The sequence below is a fragment of the Brachypodium distachyon genome, chromosome 3 (genome assembly GCF_000005505.3).
Source record: "Brachypodium distachyon strain Bd21 chromosome 3, Brachypodium_distachyon_v3.0, whole genome shotgun sequence".
In the NCBI taxonomy this organism is placed as follows: Eukaryota; Viridiplantae; Streptophyta; class Magnoliopsida; order Poales; family Poaceae; genus Brachypodium; species Brachypodium distachyon.
The window spans coordinates 1,099,573-1,112,593 of NC_016133.3; the positions used below are offsets into that span (position 1 = coordinate 1,099,573).

The 13,021-nt window shown below is 49.4% G+C and overlaps 4 protein-coding genes across 5 annotated transcripts; 3 read left to right on the forward strand and 1 right to left on the reverse strand.

Moving 5' to 3' along the window:
• The first annotated feature begins 118 nt into the window (after nt 1-118).
• Nucleotides 119-2,662, forward strand: LOC100822768 (probable acyl-activating enzyme 1, peroxisomal). Its single transcript, XM_010235413.3, has 2 exons — nt 119-593; nt 706-2,662. Exons 1-2 carry the CDS (start codon nt 246-248, stop codon nt 2,263-2,265), a joined length of 1,908 nt encoding a protein of 635 aa, XP_010233715.2. The 5' UTR covers nt 119-245; the 3' UTR covers nt 2,266-2,662.
• Nucleotides 2,663-3,199: 537 nt separating this feature from the next.
• Nucleotides 3,200-7,509, forward strand: LOC100823894 (metallocarboxypeptidase A-like protein MCYG_01475). The gene is made up of 12 exons (XM_003573375.4): nt 3,200-3,454; nt 4,153-4,210; nt 4,312-4,422; nt 4,703-4,840; nt 4,989-5,058; nt 5,141-5,196; nt 5,755-5,880; nt 6,105-6,244; nt 6,436-6,508; nt 6,592-6,666; nt 6,753-7,047; nt 7,137-7,509. Exons 1-12 carry the CDS (start codon nt 3,321-3,323, stop codon nt 7,151-7,153), a joined length of 1,293 nt encoding a protein of 430 aa, XP_003573423.1. The 5' UTR covers nt 3,200-3,320; the 3' UTR covers nt 7,154-7,509.
• A 212-nt stretch (nt 7,510-7,721) lies between these two features.
• On the reverse strand, nt 7,722-10,604 carry LOC100825424 (syntaxin-52). Of its 2 annotated transcripts, none has more exons than XM_010235415.3 (7): nt 10,443-10,604; nt 10,074-10,317; nt 9,302-9,403; nt 9,049-9,152; nt 8,318-8,418; nt 8,193-8,237; nt 7,722-8,062 (listed from the first exon to the last, which is right to left on the reverse strand). In XM_010235415.3, exons 2-7 carry the CDS (start codon nt 10,283-10,285, stop codon nt 7,931-7,933), a joined length of 696 nt encoding a protein of 231 aa, XP_010233717.1. In that variant the 5' UTR covers nt 10,286-10,317; nt 10,443-10,604; the 3' UTR covers nt 7,722-7,930. The 2 variants fall into 2 exon arrangements, with proteins under 2 accessions (XP_010233717.1, XP_003573428.1); XM_003573380.4 differs by having other exon boundaries at nt 10,074-10,322.
• Nucleotides 10,605-10,889: 285 nt separating this feature from the next.
• LOC104583410 (pentatricopeptide repeat-containing protein At2g17033) lies at nt 10,890-12,642 on the forward strand. Its single transcript, XM_010235416.3, has 2 exons — nt 10,890-11,243; nt 11,316-12,642. Exons 1-2 carry the CDS (start codon nt 10,953-10,955, stop codon nt 12,525-12,527), a joined length of 1,503 nt encoding a protein of 500 aa, XP_010233718.1. The 5' UTR covers nt 10,890-10,952; the 3' UTR covers nt 12,528-12,642.
• The last annotated feature ends 379 nt before the right edge of the window (nt 12,643-13,021 follow it).

A 13,021-nucleotide genomic window follows, 5' to 3' on the forward strand; every position in this document is an offset into this window, starting at 1 on the left:
AAACATTTTTTAGGTATAGATACATTCATTTTTAGACAAATTTGATACGGAGCGAGTGAGTACTGAATTATAAGTTGAGCGGCTTTCTTCCATTTTCATCGTGATTCGGATATGATGGTATATCAAGAAGAAGAGGATCGACACGAAAGAGACGACGTGATGAGTGACTGAGCGTTTCTTTTCTTGTCGGCTTCACTGTCAACGGCGCATCATCATCATTATTTCGGTGCCGCACGCAATTTATTATGCGCCGCATCAGCATTATTAACAGCAGGAGCACTGCTTTTGTTGCTATTGTTATTGTTCCCGGAAAGGAGAAGGAAAAGACTCGCACAAGCTCTCCGTGCTCATTACTCCCCTTGGCCTGGCCGCCGACGAATATGGAGGGCGCCGTGCTGTGCGCCGCCAACCACGCGCCGCTCACGCCAATCTCCTTCCTCATACGGTCCGCGCTCGTCTACCCTGACCGCCCCGCCATCGTCTCCGCCGACGCCGGCGGCGCCGCGCCGACGCGGACATGGCGGGAGACCCGCGCCCGCTGCCTCCGCCTCGCCGCCGCCATTGCCGGCCTCGGCGTCCAGCGCCACCACGTGGTAACAAGAATTCTTAGATCGGATCGTCTTCTTCCGGGGGATCTTCCAATTCTTCGCTGGTCTCGATCTCGGCTGCTGCTGCTTAAATTTCCCCTGTTTGTTTTTGTTGCAGGTGGCGGTGCTGGCGCAGAACATCCCGGCGATGTACGAGCTGCACTTCGCGGTCCCGATGGCCGGCGCCGTCATCTGCGCGCTCAACTCCCGCCTCGACGCCGCCATGGCCTCCGTCCTCCTCCGCCACTCCGAGGCCAAGCTGCTCTTCGTCGACGCCGCGCTGCTCCCCGTCGCCGCGGAAGCCCTCCGCCTCGTCTCCTCCGCCGGCGCCAACCCCCCCATCGCCGTCCTCATCACCGAGCTCCTCGACGACAACAACACGAACCCTCCTCCTTCTTCCTCCTCGGCCCTAATCGAGCACGAGTACGAGGCTTTAATGGCGGGAGGGTCGCCGGCGGAGGACTTCACGATCCGGTGGCCGGAGGACGAGAACTGGCCGATCGCGCTGAACTACACGTCGGGGACGACGTCGCGGCCCAAGGGGGTCATCTACAGCCACCGGGGCGCCTACCTCAACAGCATCGCCGCCGTGCTGCTCAACGACATGGCGGCCATGCCGGTGTACCTGTGGACGGTGCCCATGTTCCACTGCAACGGCTGGTGCCTCGCCTGGGGCGTGGCCGCGCAGGGCGGCGCCAACGTCTGCCTCCGCAGGGTCACCGGCGCCGCCGTCCTCGCCGCCGTCGCGCGCCACGGGGTCACCCACCTCGGCGGCGCCCCCACCGTCCTCTCCATGATTGCCAACTCCGCCGATGTCTCCGCCCCGCCGGAGCCGAAGAAGACGAACCAGATTCAGAATCAGAAGCAGAAGAACACCCCGCCGGAGCCGAGGAAGAAGAAGAAGAAGGTGGTCGTGATGACGGGCGGCGCACCACCGGCGCCGGCGGTGCTCCACCGGATGGAATCGCTCGGCTTCCTCGTGATCCACTCCTACGGGCTGACAGAGACATACGGCCCGGCCACCGTGTGCACATGGAAGCCCGAATGGAATTCCCTCCCGGCGGCGGAGCGAGCCGCCATCAAATCCCGGCAAGGGCTGCACCACATCGGCCTCGAATCCGACATCAAAGACCCATCCACAATGCGCAGCGTGCCGCCGGACGGGGAGACGATGGGGGAGGTGATGTTCCGGGGAAACACGGTGATGAGCGGCTACTACAAGGACCCCGCCGCCACGGCCGAATCCTTCGCCGGCGGGTGGTTAAGATCCGGGGACCTGGCGGTGCGTACCCCGGGGGACGGGTACGTGAAGATCAAGGACAGGAAGAAGGACATCGTGATCTCCGGCGGGGAGAACGTGAGCACGGTGGAGGTGGAGGCGGCGCTGTTCGCGCACCCGGCGGTGGCGGAGGCGGCGGTGGTGGGAAGGGCGGATGAGTTTTGGGGGGAGACGCCGTGCGCGTTCGTGGTGGTGAAGGAAGGGATGGGGGAGAAGGTGGGGGAAGGGGAGGTGGTGGAGTTTTGTCGGAGGAGGTTGCCGGCGTTCATGGCGCCGAGGACGGTGGTGTTTTTGGAGGAGCTGCCGAGGACGGCCACGGGGAAGGTGAAGAAGTTTGAGCTCAGGGAGATGGCCCGGGCTTTGGGTAGCCTCCCAAGGCCTCCGGCCAGCAAGCTCTGAAATTCTGAACGAATTAATGAACGATGGTTAACGTAATCACTGAATTCGTCTTCCTTCCTTCGTTTCGATCGCTTCGAACGCATCATCTTCGGGGATATGGATGGACAATCTATTAAGCACAAAGACATAGCTTCAAATCGAATCACTGAAACAACTGTCAAAATTTTATCAAGAGAAAAGAAAAATCCTAGCACCGAGTGTCTCCGCCCGTACAAGAGACGATCGCCCCTGGCCTGGGGCTTGTCTCCACCTCTGCCTCTCTGTGTCTAACAAGTGATTGGATGCAATAACACGCGTGCGTGGATAAATAGATTTCTTAGTTACAAAAGTTTAGAAAAGAGAATGGTGTGATTCACTGGACATGTTAAATCTATCAGTAATGCTAGTTATTTTCCGAGGCCACTTGCTCGCCGACACTATTCTCAGATTCTCCGCCTACTTCACCATCTTCCTCGACGTAAGGTCGGCGGTGGTGCTATGATGTCGACTTTATCTTTCCTTCCCCCTTCATTATCGGTTCGTCCCTCTACACATGACGCACAACAATGAACTTCTCCAGCCACCCTTCCATCCCCAACACTACACCTCGCATTGCAAAAGGTTCTCCCGTGCTTTCCTTCTTCCTGCCTCGCGCTCTCTTCATCACGGTGCGCATCGCAGTGTCACATAACGGATGACTGTGGGATAACCATTTTTGTTCTCTCTCCCTCATCCTGTAGATCTTGTAGATGAGATTCTGCCTAACTGCTGTCCATTGGACCACGGTACCTAACCATTCCTCGTTCCACTAGAATCATTCACAAATTACAGTAAACAAATGACGAAATGGCCATTGACCCAACCCAACCAAAATTTTGTATAGTAACCCAATCTCTAGAGACGCTGTAGTCCATAAATAAATAGGGGCCGGTAATATACATACTCCCGCTAATAATCTCAGTCCTAATCCCCCACTTGCAAGTTCCAACCCACGCGGTCGGAGACGGAGAGAGCGGAGGGGTCTCAGCCCGCGCGCCCACGGATCGCCTCGCCGGCGAGGGAAGCCGGCGGCGGCGATGGCCCCATCCTCAGCGCCTCCCCTGCTCCTGCGCCGGCTCCTGCTGGCCCTGGCCCTCGCCGCCTCCTCCTCCGCCGCCGCCAGGATCCCGGCCTCCCTCACCCCGATCTCGCGGGACATCTACCACTCCAGGTACGCCCCCCGCCTCCCCCTCGCCGCAGACCGACCTTACCCTCCTGGATTCCGGTAGAGCTTCTTCCGTTTCGCCACAACCCCACGTCACCCACCAACCGCCAGGTCTGAATTGGTAGTCGCTGAATCAAACGTCTCGTAAATTAGTAATTTTTCTGAGTGCATCAGCTGCCCGTTGCGATTGGTTGTGGACTTGTGGTTCTCACTCCCAATGCGCGTACTGCTAGTTGATTTGGAATTGGTCTGGTCTTTGATGAATATTTTTTGTTTTGAGGTATCTATCACAGTCTGCGGAGACAGCATATATTATAGCCCCCTCCCTTTCTACTACAGTACACTACTATGCTCCTGCTCGGCAACCGGAAATCCCGTGTTTTGTTAGCTAGCTTGATGGAAGCTATGACTGTGTGCGCAAATCATCGCCAGCACTAGTATGATATGAATCTGAGTGAGTGAAATGCTTCCTGATGGGTACTCTTTTAGGGCGCGTAATGCCGCCGGGTCTACTAGCATTTTTGTATTTGCTTCGTAATCCTAGATGTAATGTGGGAGCCTGCATTGTGGCGTTGCTTGTCTGCTTATCACTTGAATCAAAGTAATGTTTTTTCTCCTGTATCGACTTGCCAATTTATGCGCTCTCTTCTTTATGCTGGTGGTGCTTACTGTTGTGGTAACTGGTTCTGTTTATCTATTTGTAGTGATTCTATTCTGCATGAAATCAAGGCCTTGGTTGCTCGGAATTCAGATAGGTTGACTGTGAGTGGTTTACCTCTTCTTGTTCAGCCATTATTTGTCAGCTTGGTTCTCTTCCTAGTGGTATTCAATTCATTACACACCTTTTAATTTAACTGTTGCAGATGGATACTGTAAGAGCAAGTAACAAAGGATATTCTGCAGAGATGGTCGTCGTTACTTATAATCATGCGAAGGAGACCGTAGACAATGGCTCCAAGATTAACATCCTTCTGGTTAGTTTCATCCGAAATCTCTCCAGATTTTTAACAATCATAAGCATCATTCTGCCCCCAGTCAGTTTGCTTTAGCCTCTTGAATCATCCATGGCAACGAGATCACGCACCCTTGCTTCATCCATCTCGTTTCTGAACTCCCTCACTTCAATGGAGTAGTGGGCTTGCAACATAAAATAAAATAACACAAGTATTTATTTTCAGTAATTTTTGGCATGTTGTTTGTAAATTAAATTATTGATGTCTTGCGGTTTTGACAGAAAGGTTCATTGTCTTCCAGAGCTTTGGGCAGCATGGAAGAGAACTTATTACCTCTGAAGTTGCACTGCATCTGCTCTACATTTTGACGGAAAAGCGCAAAATTGCCGGTGTGGATCTATCATCCTTTGAGAAAATTCTGGAGAACCTCGTGATCAAAGTAAGTCCTTCTGCAGCTTATTTTATATCTTCAGTCTCGGCATACAGAGTTAATAAGAAATTTATGGAAGTTTGGTAACAAGTCATACTCTTCTGTCTTCTCTTCAAAACTGAGGTATTATGGTTTAAAGTTGCACTTAATGTTTTAGGTGGTGCCTATGGAAAATTTTAACGGCCGCAAACGTGTTGAAGCAGGGGAGCTCTGTGATAGGAGAAATGGTGATCAATCTTTTTTCTTAAAAATCATCCCATGAAGCACTTTCTGTGCCAACTGTTTGATATCTTTATCTTTCTTATGCAGGAAGAGGAGTTGATCTTAACAGAAATTGGAGTGTTGATTGGGGAAAGAAGGAAAAGGTTTGTGTCTCAGTGTCAGTGGTTTATTGTTGTGAACTGGGAAAACTTGACTCCTTTGGGGTTCAGCTATATGTTGATTCCATTAAAATACACTTCAGATGTAATCTTGAATGGTTGTAGTCTTCTATGGTAATGTCCATAGTTTATGGTATTTTTTTCATTTTTGATGGATTTTTTTTATGAATTTGTGGAATTAATTAAGTGAACTTGTGTGTGGCATATTATATAGCAAACATAATATAGCATTGCCCTAGAAGAGATAGGTTGATTGGCATCCAGGAACAGTAACTTCAGATCTTTGCAGACCTGGAGTGGATACTTACATATAGGGTAGGTGTGGTTTTTCACTACGTATATTCTTTCTTATTGTTACATTGAGTAATCAGAATTTTGCCAAACTTGTGTTCACTTTGAGCAAGTGCACCTTTATATAGCATGGTTCATTATCTTTCTACGATGTATGTTCTTTGTTAGTTGTTTGGTTGGTTACTCATAGTTTCCTTATGTGCACAACATCATGCTTATGTGCTATATGTATACATTTTTCTTGTATTATAGGACTATAACCCATTTGAGGAGGATCCTGGTACTGCTCCTTTCAGCGAACCTGAGGCTCAGATCATGCGAGAACTATCCAAGTCATTTAAACCACATATCTGGGTGAATGTGCATTCTGGAATGGAGGTAATGCAGCTATTGTTCTTCTGCTGCTATACCATACTTTGTTGTATAATAGCAAGCTGGATATAGTTCGTGAAGGGGAGGGAGGGACCAAATATCTAACTCGGCTTTAGTATCAATCTCATGGGTTATTCGCCATAGTGGTATAGAACCCTAGTGAAGTAAGTCTTAATCGATGCCACTAACTGCTGTTTTTATAATTCTCCCATTCTGCTGTTCAACTACAGGCCTTGTTTATGCCATATGACCACAAGAATACTACACCAGATGGAGTATCTTCTCAGTTAATGAGGTCAGTTTTGGAGAATTTGAATCATCGTCATTTCCAAGATGGCTGCCTAGTTGGATCAGGTGGTGGAGCTGTCGGGTATGTAACATCCAACAAGTTGTTCAAGTTCTCTGAATCCAAAAGTATCTATGCTAAGCCTTTTTTGCACTGAGGGTACTTTTGTGTGAGCTTCCATATTTAATTCAAACTTAAACCAGGTACAGAAGCTCCCTAATAAAACCCTAAACCACCAGAATGTACTTATACTTTTTTATACCATCACTTACTAGGTACCTTGCACATGGGACTACAACTGATTATCTGTATGACATTGCGAAGGTGCCAATGCCTTTCACATTTGAGGTAAGTTAACATGTTGTCTCTATTCCGATTATTGTGAACCTGGGTTGACATAGCAGGACTCAATTCACTGTGTTGGTGTTCAGATATATGGAGATGAGAAAGCATCTACTGACGATTGCTTCAAAATGTTCAACCCTGTCGATAAGACAACATTTGATGTACGCAGATCTAGCATCTAGATGTCTAGTTAACTAAATAGTTTTTGTGTCCATATCTGTCTGATCACCACAATTTTCCTTTCCAGAGAGTCATTAACAAGTGGTGCATGGCTTTTCTCATACTTTTCGAGGAAGGATTGCGAAACCTGCCAGACGGTCAAGTAGTGTCCCAAGGAACGCTGGATAACTGGGTCCCCATGGGAGGAGAGATTGTGGAGAGAAATGTAGAACGGAAGAGCAGCAATGAACATAGGAAACTTGAAGGACTTGACCTCGGAATGCAGGAGCTAAGAACCTACTTTAGGCTATTTATGCTATCAACATTTTTGTTGATGTTCATGTTCTGCTCGAGGATATCAAAGAACAGAAACAGGGAATCAGGTAACTTTTGAATCCACAGAAGAATTGATTGAAGCTGGCTATTCAGCTCGGCATCAGTTGGCAATAGTGTTCACCATTTGTTGCCGCAGGTGAACAAAGCATATGAAACATCGCGACAAAGATCAAATCCGGGACAAACTTTTGCGCTTTGCCACTTGGAGATCCGATGATGGAGATGGTGAGGCCGATAGAATCAGAATGGTGTTTTGCAGCCTCTGTTTAGGTGTTAGCTGGATGTCAAATGGTTTGTTTATGCTTCAGCGAGTCTTAATTGTAAGTTGTAAAGCTGTCAATATATGTTCTTTGTTGAATAGGTAGGATCAGAATGTTATTTGCACCTTTCGAAGGTTGGTGCTCAAACACGCCCCATTAAAAGTTGGATTTTTGACACGATGGAATATTAATTGAATGTAATATATGGAATATTAACTGAATGAATGAGTGTAATATTTCGCTGTCTAATCATTAGTCAATATGAGTTTTGCTTGCATACAAGAGACTATTGACATTTTCGTTCAGTCTCAAAACATTTGCTTGAGTGGTCAAACTTTCTAAACTCCAAGATTGGTCACAAAATAGTTTTATAACGAAAAGTACCATTTTTTTTTACTTGCAGTTAATATATGAACTACCGTGGGAAATGGTACTGTAGTAAAAGTTTCTTACACACAGCATTTCATTATCAGCTGATTGATGCCTTGAAGGAACTTGTAAATCACAGATATAGAAAGTCTGAAGAACTTCACATTTCAACCTGTCAAAGGCATACACAAACTGCTGCCCATTTTTCTCACTTGTGGCGGAAAGGAAGACGAAATGGAAGCAAGTGTATTTATCTTCGAAAGACTGCACATTTTGAAACTGGTTTGAGTTGGACAACAGGTTACAGGAACTTCATGAGGAGCCAGACAATGACCACGAGCATCACTATAGAGACAACAGACAACAGTAAGGACATGCACGAGCATCCACCCTTGGCGCGCTTGTTCAGAACCGCGAGCTTCTTTTGCACACGCTGAATTGAAAAGAAGAGTTCTGTGTCAAAATTTAATTTGCAGAAGGCTAGAAATAATTAACACCAAACAGCGACGAAACTTTCTTGGATGCCCAAGGATTAGGCGCGGAAAAAGGGTTTAAAATACAACCTGAAGGCGCGAGTTTGTACCATCAACATGATCGTCCAAGTCTTCCTACAAATCATGAAGATAGGTGCGGTTATTATCCAGTCTAGAGAACAAAAATACATGTTACTGTGCAGGAGGGAACTAACAATCAGTTTTGTATGCAGGTCAAGTTCTTCATTGACTGCTAATGCAATATGTTTAGTGCTCAGTACTGTCTGTTCCAGCTTCTCAAGACCCTCATCTTGTTCTGCAAATTGTTACGGCAAACAGAATGGATTAGCTACCATGGAATTGTCAATTTGACCACTCTTGCAAAATGCTCGTATTTGCAACCAGCTGTAGTTCATACAAAGCAAATAGCAAGCGTAGCGAACATAGAACATGTAGCTAATTGCAAATTTTCAGTAGAGTGCAATGGTTAAGAAAGTTCATCATTTTTCTTTTGAAACAAAATGACTACACGAATAATAATAGAGAAAATTGAAATATATGCCGGTGCAACTGGTGAGTTCTGAATTTCTGCTAAATGTGCTCATGCCACTGAAATGGTGAGGAATGCATTTGGCATGCCCAGTATGAGGCAAAGGTGGGACAAGAGTATCTAGTTTAACGGTTTGACCAGCCATAAAGACATCACTCCTCTAGTTCTGTTGGTACACTAAAAAAGAAGCAGCAAAAATCTCTCCTTCATTAGTTTAGCAAACTGAACACCACCACTAAAACCACTGAACTTGCCACAACCACAATGGTCTACTTGTTGAGGATGGTGGAAGCTGGAGGCGACAGGCCAGCCATCACATCCAGCGACCACTTGGACATCATCAGAGCACTTCAATGTCACAACGGCATGATGAAATAGTAAGTCATACATCAATACCTTTCATGATTTGCCTCTGAAGGCCAACAATCCCTTGGCTGTCCAATGCGGCTACTCTGCTCATGTCATCAGCAGGTTTCTTAGTCTGACCAAGCAAATCCTCCCTAAATTATGAAAACACATATTTGATACACTGATTATTAACAAGAAATTTCATCAATTTGCATTTGAATTTCGTTAACATGATAAAGCAATGATGAGCCTAGTTTTAAAAATATCAAGTACGGCATCAACACCAATATGAAGAACACACCTATTGGCAGAGGTTGACATATTGAAACTGGACGCCATCTGTTTTGCTCTAGATCTCAAATTAGAAAGCATGTCTTGGCGCTTATGCAACTCCTTGTCAGTGCTGCAAAACATGAAAAGGATTACTTAATAACTTTAAAAAAGCATCAGGACATATATCCCTAATCTACCGCATAATGGAAGTTCCTTCATAGAGAGCTCATGGCTCATGGAGATACTATGGTTATAGAATTGTTCTTGTGTTCGTACAAGAGTAACAAGCATATACCCTTTATCATGCACACTATATAACAAGGTTTTAAAAAATCCTCCAGTTGTTCTTCAAAACAAGCTCAACCCGTCGCCATTGTAGAGATGTACTTGTTCACTCTTTCCCAGAGTGCGTGACTCCGGTATTTCTTTCCGTTTTTCATCTAGTCTCTGATCCACGCAGGTGAAACCGTGCAAGCGCAAGGAACCTGGGAAAGGAGCAACCGTTGAAGACTGCACACCTAACTCAATTTTGGTTCTCTGGGTCTGCTGAACATGGAATCGACAGCAACACGGCTTCCACAAACATTCTGCAACTAGTTCACTCGGATCCTACGCTATCATACGATTCGTTTCAGCTAACTGCAGCTACTAACTGGTCAGACTAATACAGAGCAATCAACCACAATCACTCCCTTCCATCCATCTTCCATAGCAGCAGTAACGCACGCAGTATACAGAAACAGGTAACAGGAAAGCAGATATACCAGTACTACTATGAGCAACCAAACTGACATACATACATGGACTTTGGGGGAACCCTGGAGAGCGAGCCCTCGAGGCTATCGAGCCGGGTCCCGAGGATGGTGATCTTCCTCCGGATGGCCGACGCGTGGCGCATGGCCTCCGGGCCGCCGCCGCCCCCGCCGACGGCGACCATGGCGCCCACGTCGTCCGCCAGCCGCGCCGCCTCGCCGTACTCCCTCGCCCACGGATCCGGAGGCGACGACGCCATCGCTATCTCGGTCGTCGCTGCCCTAGCCAGGCCTGTCCTGGCCGCGAGATTCCGAGAATATCAACCAACCAATAAGTCAGTCAACCGGCGAGGCCGGACCGCCGGGACACGGTCGCCGGACGAGTGGAGGAGGAAGAAGAAGAACCGGCGGGCGAACCTGCGTTGGGCGAGTCGCCTGGCGAAGCTCGATTGGTGGCTTTGCTTCGCCGGCGGGCGGCGGCGGCGGTCTGCCTTGCTTGTTGCTTCGCGGCGATGCTTTTCCCCGGCCGGCTTTGGCGTGTGATTTGGTTTCCTTTTCTGAAACTTCTTCTTCTTCTTGGCTTTGACGAAGCGTAGCCGCCAGGAAGAAACGGGGGATTAGTGGTTTAGTTAATTATTTTTAGTTAGTTATTAATTGCATTCATTAATTATTCCAAAAAAAAATTGCATTCATTAATTAGCAGGCGATAGGAGCGGTGACGTGTGCATTAGGCTGGGCCGAAGTTTGGGCTAGAGGCGCAGATTATAATGGGCTTGGGCCGTGGAGTCGTGGATTATACCACTCGCTAAAAAAAACAAAAAAAAAACTTGCTCGACATGTGAGAATATGTGATAAGGCACCGCCGTCATCGGATAACTCGTCGCCCTGCCGCCCCGGCGGCCCCAACTCCCAAGCCCAAGCAGCAAAATGCCGGCGGCGACGTCGCTCCCGGCACGGGCACCGGCGCCGTCAGCGGCGCGGCGCAGGAGGTCCTCCCGCGCGGCGGTGGTTTCGGCGTCGTCGTCGCTGCGCCGGGCCGCGTCGGGCGGGGGCTCGAGCTGGCGGAGCGAGCGGCGGCTCATGTCGGAGCTGGACCGCACGGTGACGTCCGGCGCGGCGGAGCGCGTCATCCGCGGCTACGTCGGCACAAAATCCGAGCGCGCCGCCCTCGCCGCGCTCTCCCGCCTCCTCATCGACTCCGACCCCCTCGCCATTCCCGTGAGCCCCCTTCAATTTCATCTCGAACCCTGTTCCTCGCCGGGGGGGAATTTATTCAAATCTCGATTGCAGTTCTACGAGGCGGTGACGCAGGCGCGGTGGTTCAAGTGGAGCTCGATCCACGCGGCGGGGGTCGCGGCGCTGCTCGAAGCCACAGGCGGCGCGGAGGAGTCCAGATCCCTCGTCGCCGGCTCCGCCGCGCGCCTCCAGTGCCCCTCCGAGGTCGCCCTCTTCTACTGCGACCTCATGGCCGCCTTCTCCTCCCGCGGGCTCAATCGCCGGGCCATGGATTTCTACGCGCAGCTCCGGGCGATGCCTCCGCCGGCGCTCTCCGGGTCTGGCGCCGGCGGCGGCGGCGGTGGCAGGATCTACATGGCCATGATCAAGTCCCTGTGCCTCATGGGCCTCGCCGCCGAGGCCGAGGAGGCGCTCAGGGAGATGGTCTCTCTGGGGCACAAGCCTGATGCGTTTCAGTTTGGATTGGTGGCGAAATGCTATGGGAAGGCAGGGCAGTTGGCTGAGATGGAGAGGGTGATTGCGTCCATGTCGGACGCTGGTATCCGGCTCGGCACTGGCGCGGCCAACATTGTCCTCTCATGCTACAGCGCGTGCCGTGATCATGGCAAGATGCTAATGTGGCTGAAGAGGATGAGGAAGCTGCGCATTGCGCCGACTACAAAAGCCTACAATTTTGTGCTCAACTCGTGCACGACGGTGGTTAAGATGGCTCGAGAATTGGGGCCCTCGCTCCCGTTGTCATCGGCGCAGCTGGTGAAGAAGCTCAGGTCTGGATCTCCATGGCCGGCAGAAGCTGATGTTGTGCAGGAGCTTCTGGCAGCCTCGTCGGTGCTGGACAAGGCGATGAATTGGTCAGAAAATGAGGTGAAGCTGAACCTGCATGGGTTCAGTGTAACTTCAGCCTATGTGCTGATGCTGCAGTGGGTGGACGCGATTAAGGGGGGCCGTGCATTGCCATTGGAGGTTTCTGTGGTGTGCGGCGTCGGGAAGCACAGCGATGTCCGTGGCGAACCCAAAGTGCGGGAGCTGGCGCAAGAGGTTCTGAGCCGGACGGGGAGCCCCCTGCGGCTGTCTGCAAGGAACAAAGGCCGGCTTGTGGCGAAACGAGACAGAGTGAAGCAATGGCTGACCACTGAGTGGACTTCTCCGTTGCTTGAGGAGAGCACCGATCAATCGTCCAGTACGAGTGATCAGCAACCATTTTTACCAAAGCTTTTGAGAAAACTCGGACAGATGTTTTCCTCTTTTGTGTCAGTTTCTAGATGAATGGCGAAATGTTCTTTGTAATTTAGGCAGCTCAGACTTCAGAATAGGCATACTGAATGATACAAAAATGCCTTCTAATCCTAGTTCTGATGGTGAATGAAATGTTATGCCTCAATCAGCTGCTTGAAGGTGATTGCACCGGTGAACCGTGCAGGAGGTCCCAGAAGAGGAACTTTCTGTGATCGCTGCAGTATCTGGAGTTGGGGGTGCAACCTTCCTCGGCATTGAACTTGCCACCACCACAGCACGCCACCTCAGCATACACTCCTTCACCTCTGTAAACCCTGCATCTAACAAAGTGAGCAAGGTTGCAGATATTCCAGAAAAAGAGATGGCCATATTGCATACTTAGTACAGGCTATTAATGCTCGTGTAAAGTTGTTGCAATTTACCTAGTGATGAAAATACGAGTACTAGGGTTTAGAGTTATGCCTTTTTCCTTGTGATTATGTTGCCAGGCAGAAATTGTGCCAGAACAGCTGATGGAAAAAAGT

Coding starts and splice junctions, on each gene's coding strand:
- LOC100822768 (XM_010235413.3), top strand. CDS start 246: ATGCGCCGCATCAGCATTATTAACAGCAGGAGCACTGCTTTTGTTGCT. Junction 594..705: donor GCGTCCAGCGCCACCACGTG/GTAACAAGAATT, acceptor TTTTTGTTGCAG/GTGGCGGTGCTGGCGCAGAA.
- LOC100823894 (XM_003573375.4), top strand. CDS start 3,321: ATGGCCCCATCCTCAGCGCCTCCCCTGCTCCTGCGCCGGCTCCTGCTG. Junction 4,841..4,988: donor TGGAGAACCTCGTGATCAAA/GTAAGTCCTTCT, acceptor TTAATGTTTTAG/GTGGTGCCTATGGAAAATTT. Junction 5,197..5,754: donor ATTGGGGAAAGAAGGAAAAG/GTTTGTGTCTCA, acceptor CTTGTATTATAG/GACTATAACCCATTTGAGGA.
- LOC100825424 (XM_010235415.3), bottom strand. CDS start 10,285: ATGGCGTCGTCGCCTCCGGATCCGTGGGCGAGGGAGTACGGCGAGGCG. Junction 9,404..10,073: donor AGGGTTCCCCCAAAGTCCAT/GTATGTATGTCA, acceptor CATGTTTTGCAG/CACTGACAAGGAGTTGCATA. Junction 8,063..8,192: donor GTACAAACTCGCGCCTTCAG/GTTGTATTTTAA, acceptor TTTTCAATTCAG/CGTGTGCAAAAGAAGCTCGC.
- LOC104583410 (XM_010235416.3), top strand. CDS start 10,953: ATGCCGGCGGCGACGTCGCTCCCGGCACGGGCACCGGCGCCGTCAGCG. Junction 11,244..11,315: donor CCGACCCCCTCGCCATTCCC/GTGAGCCCCCTT, acceptor TCTCGATTGCAG/TTCTACGAGGCGGTGACGCA.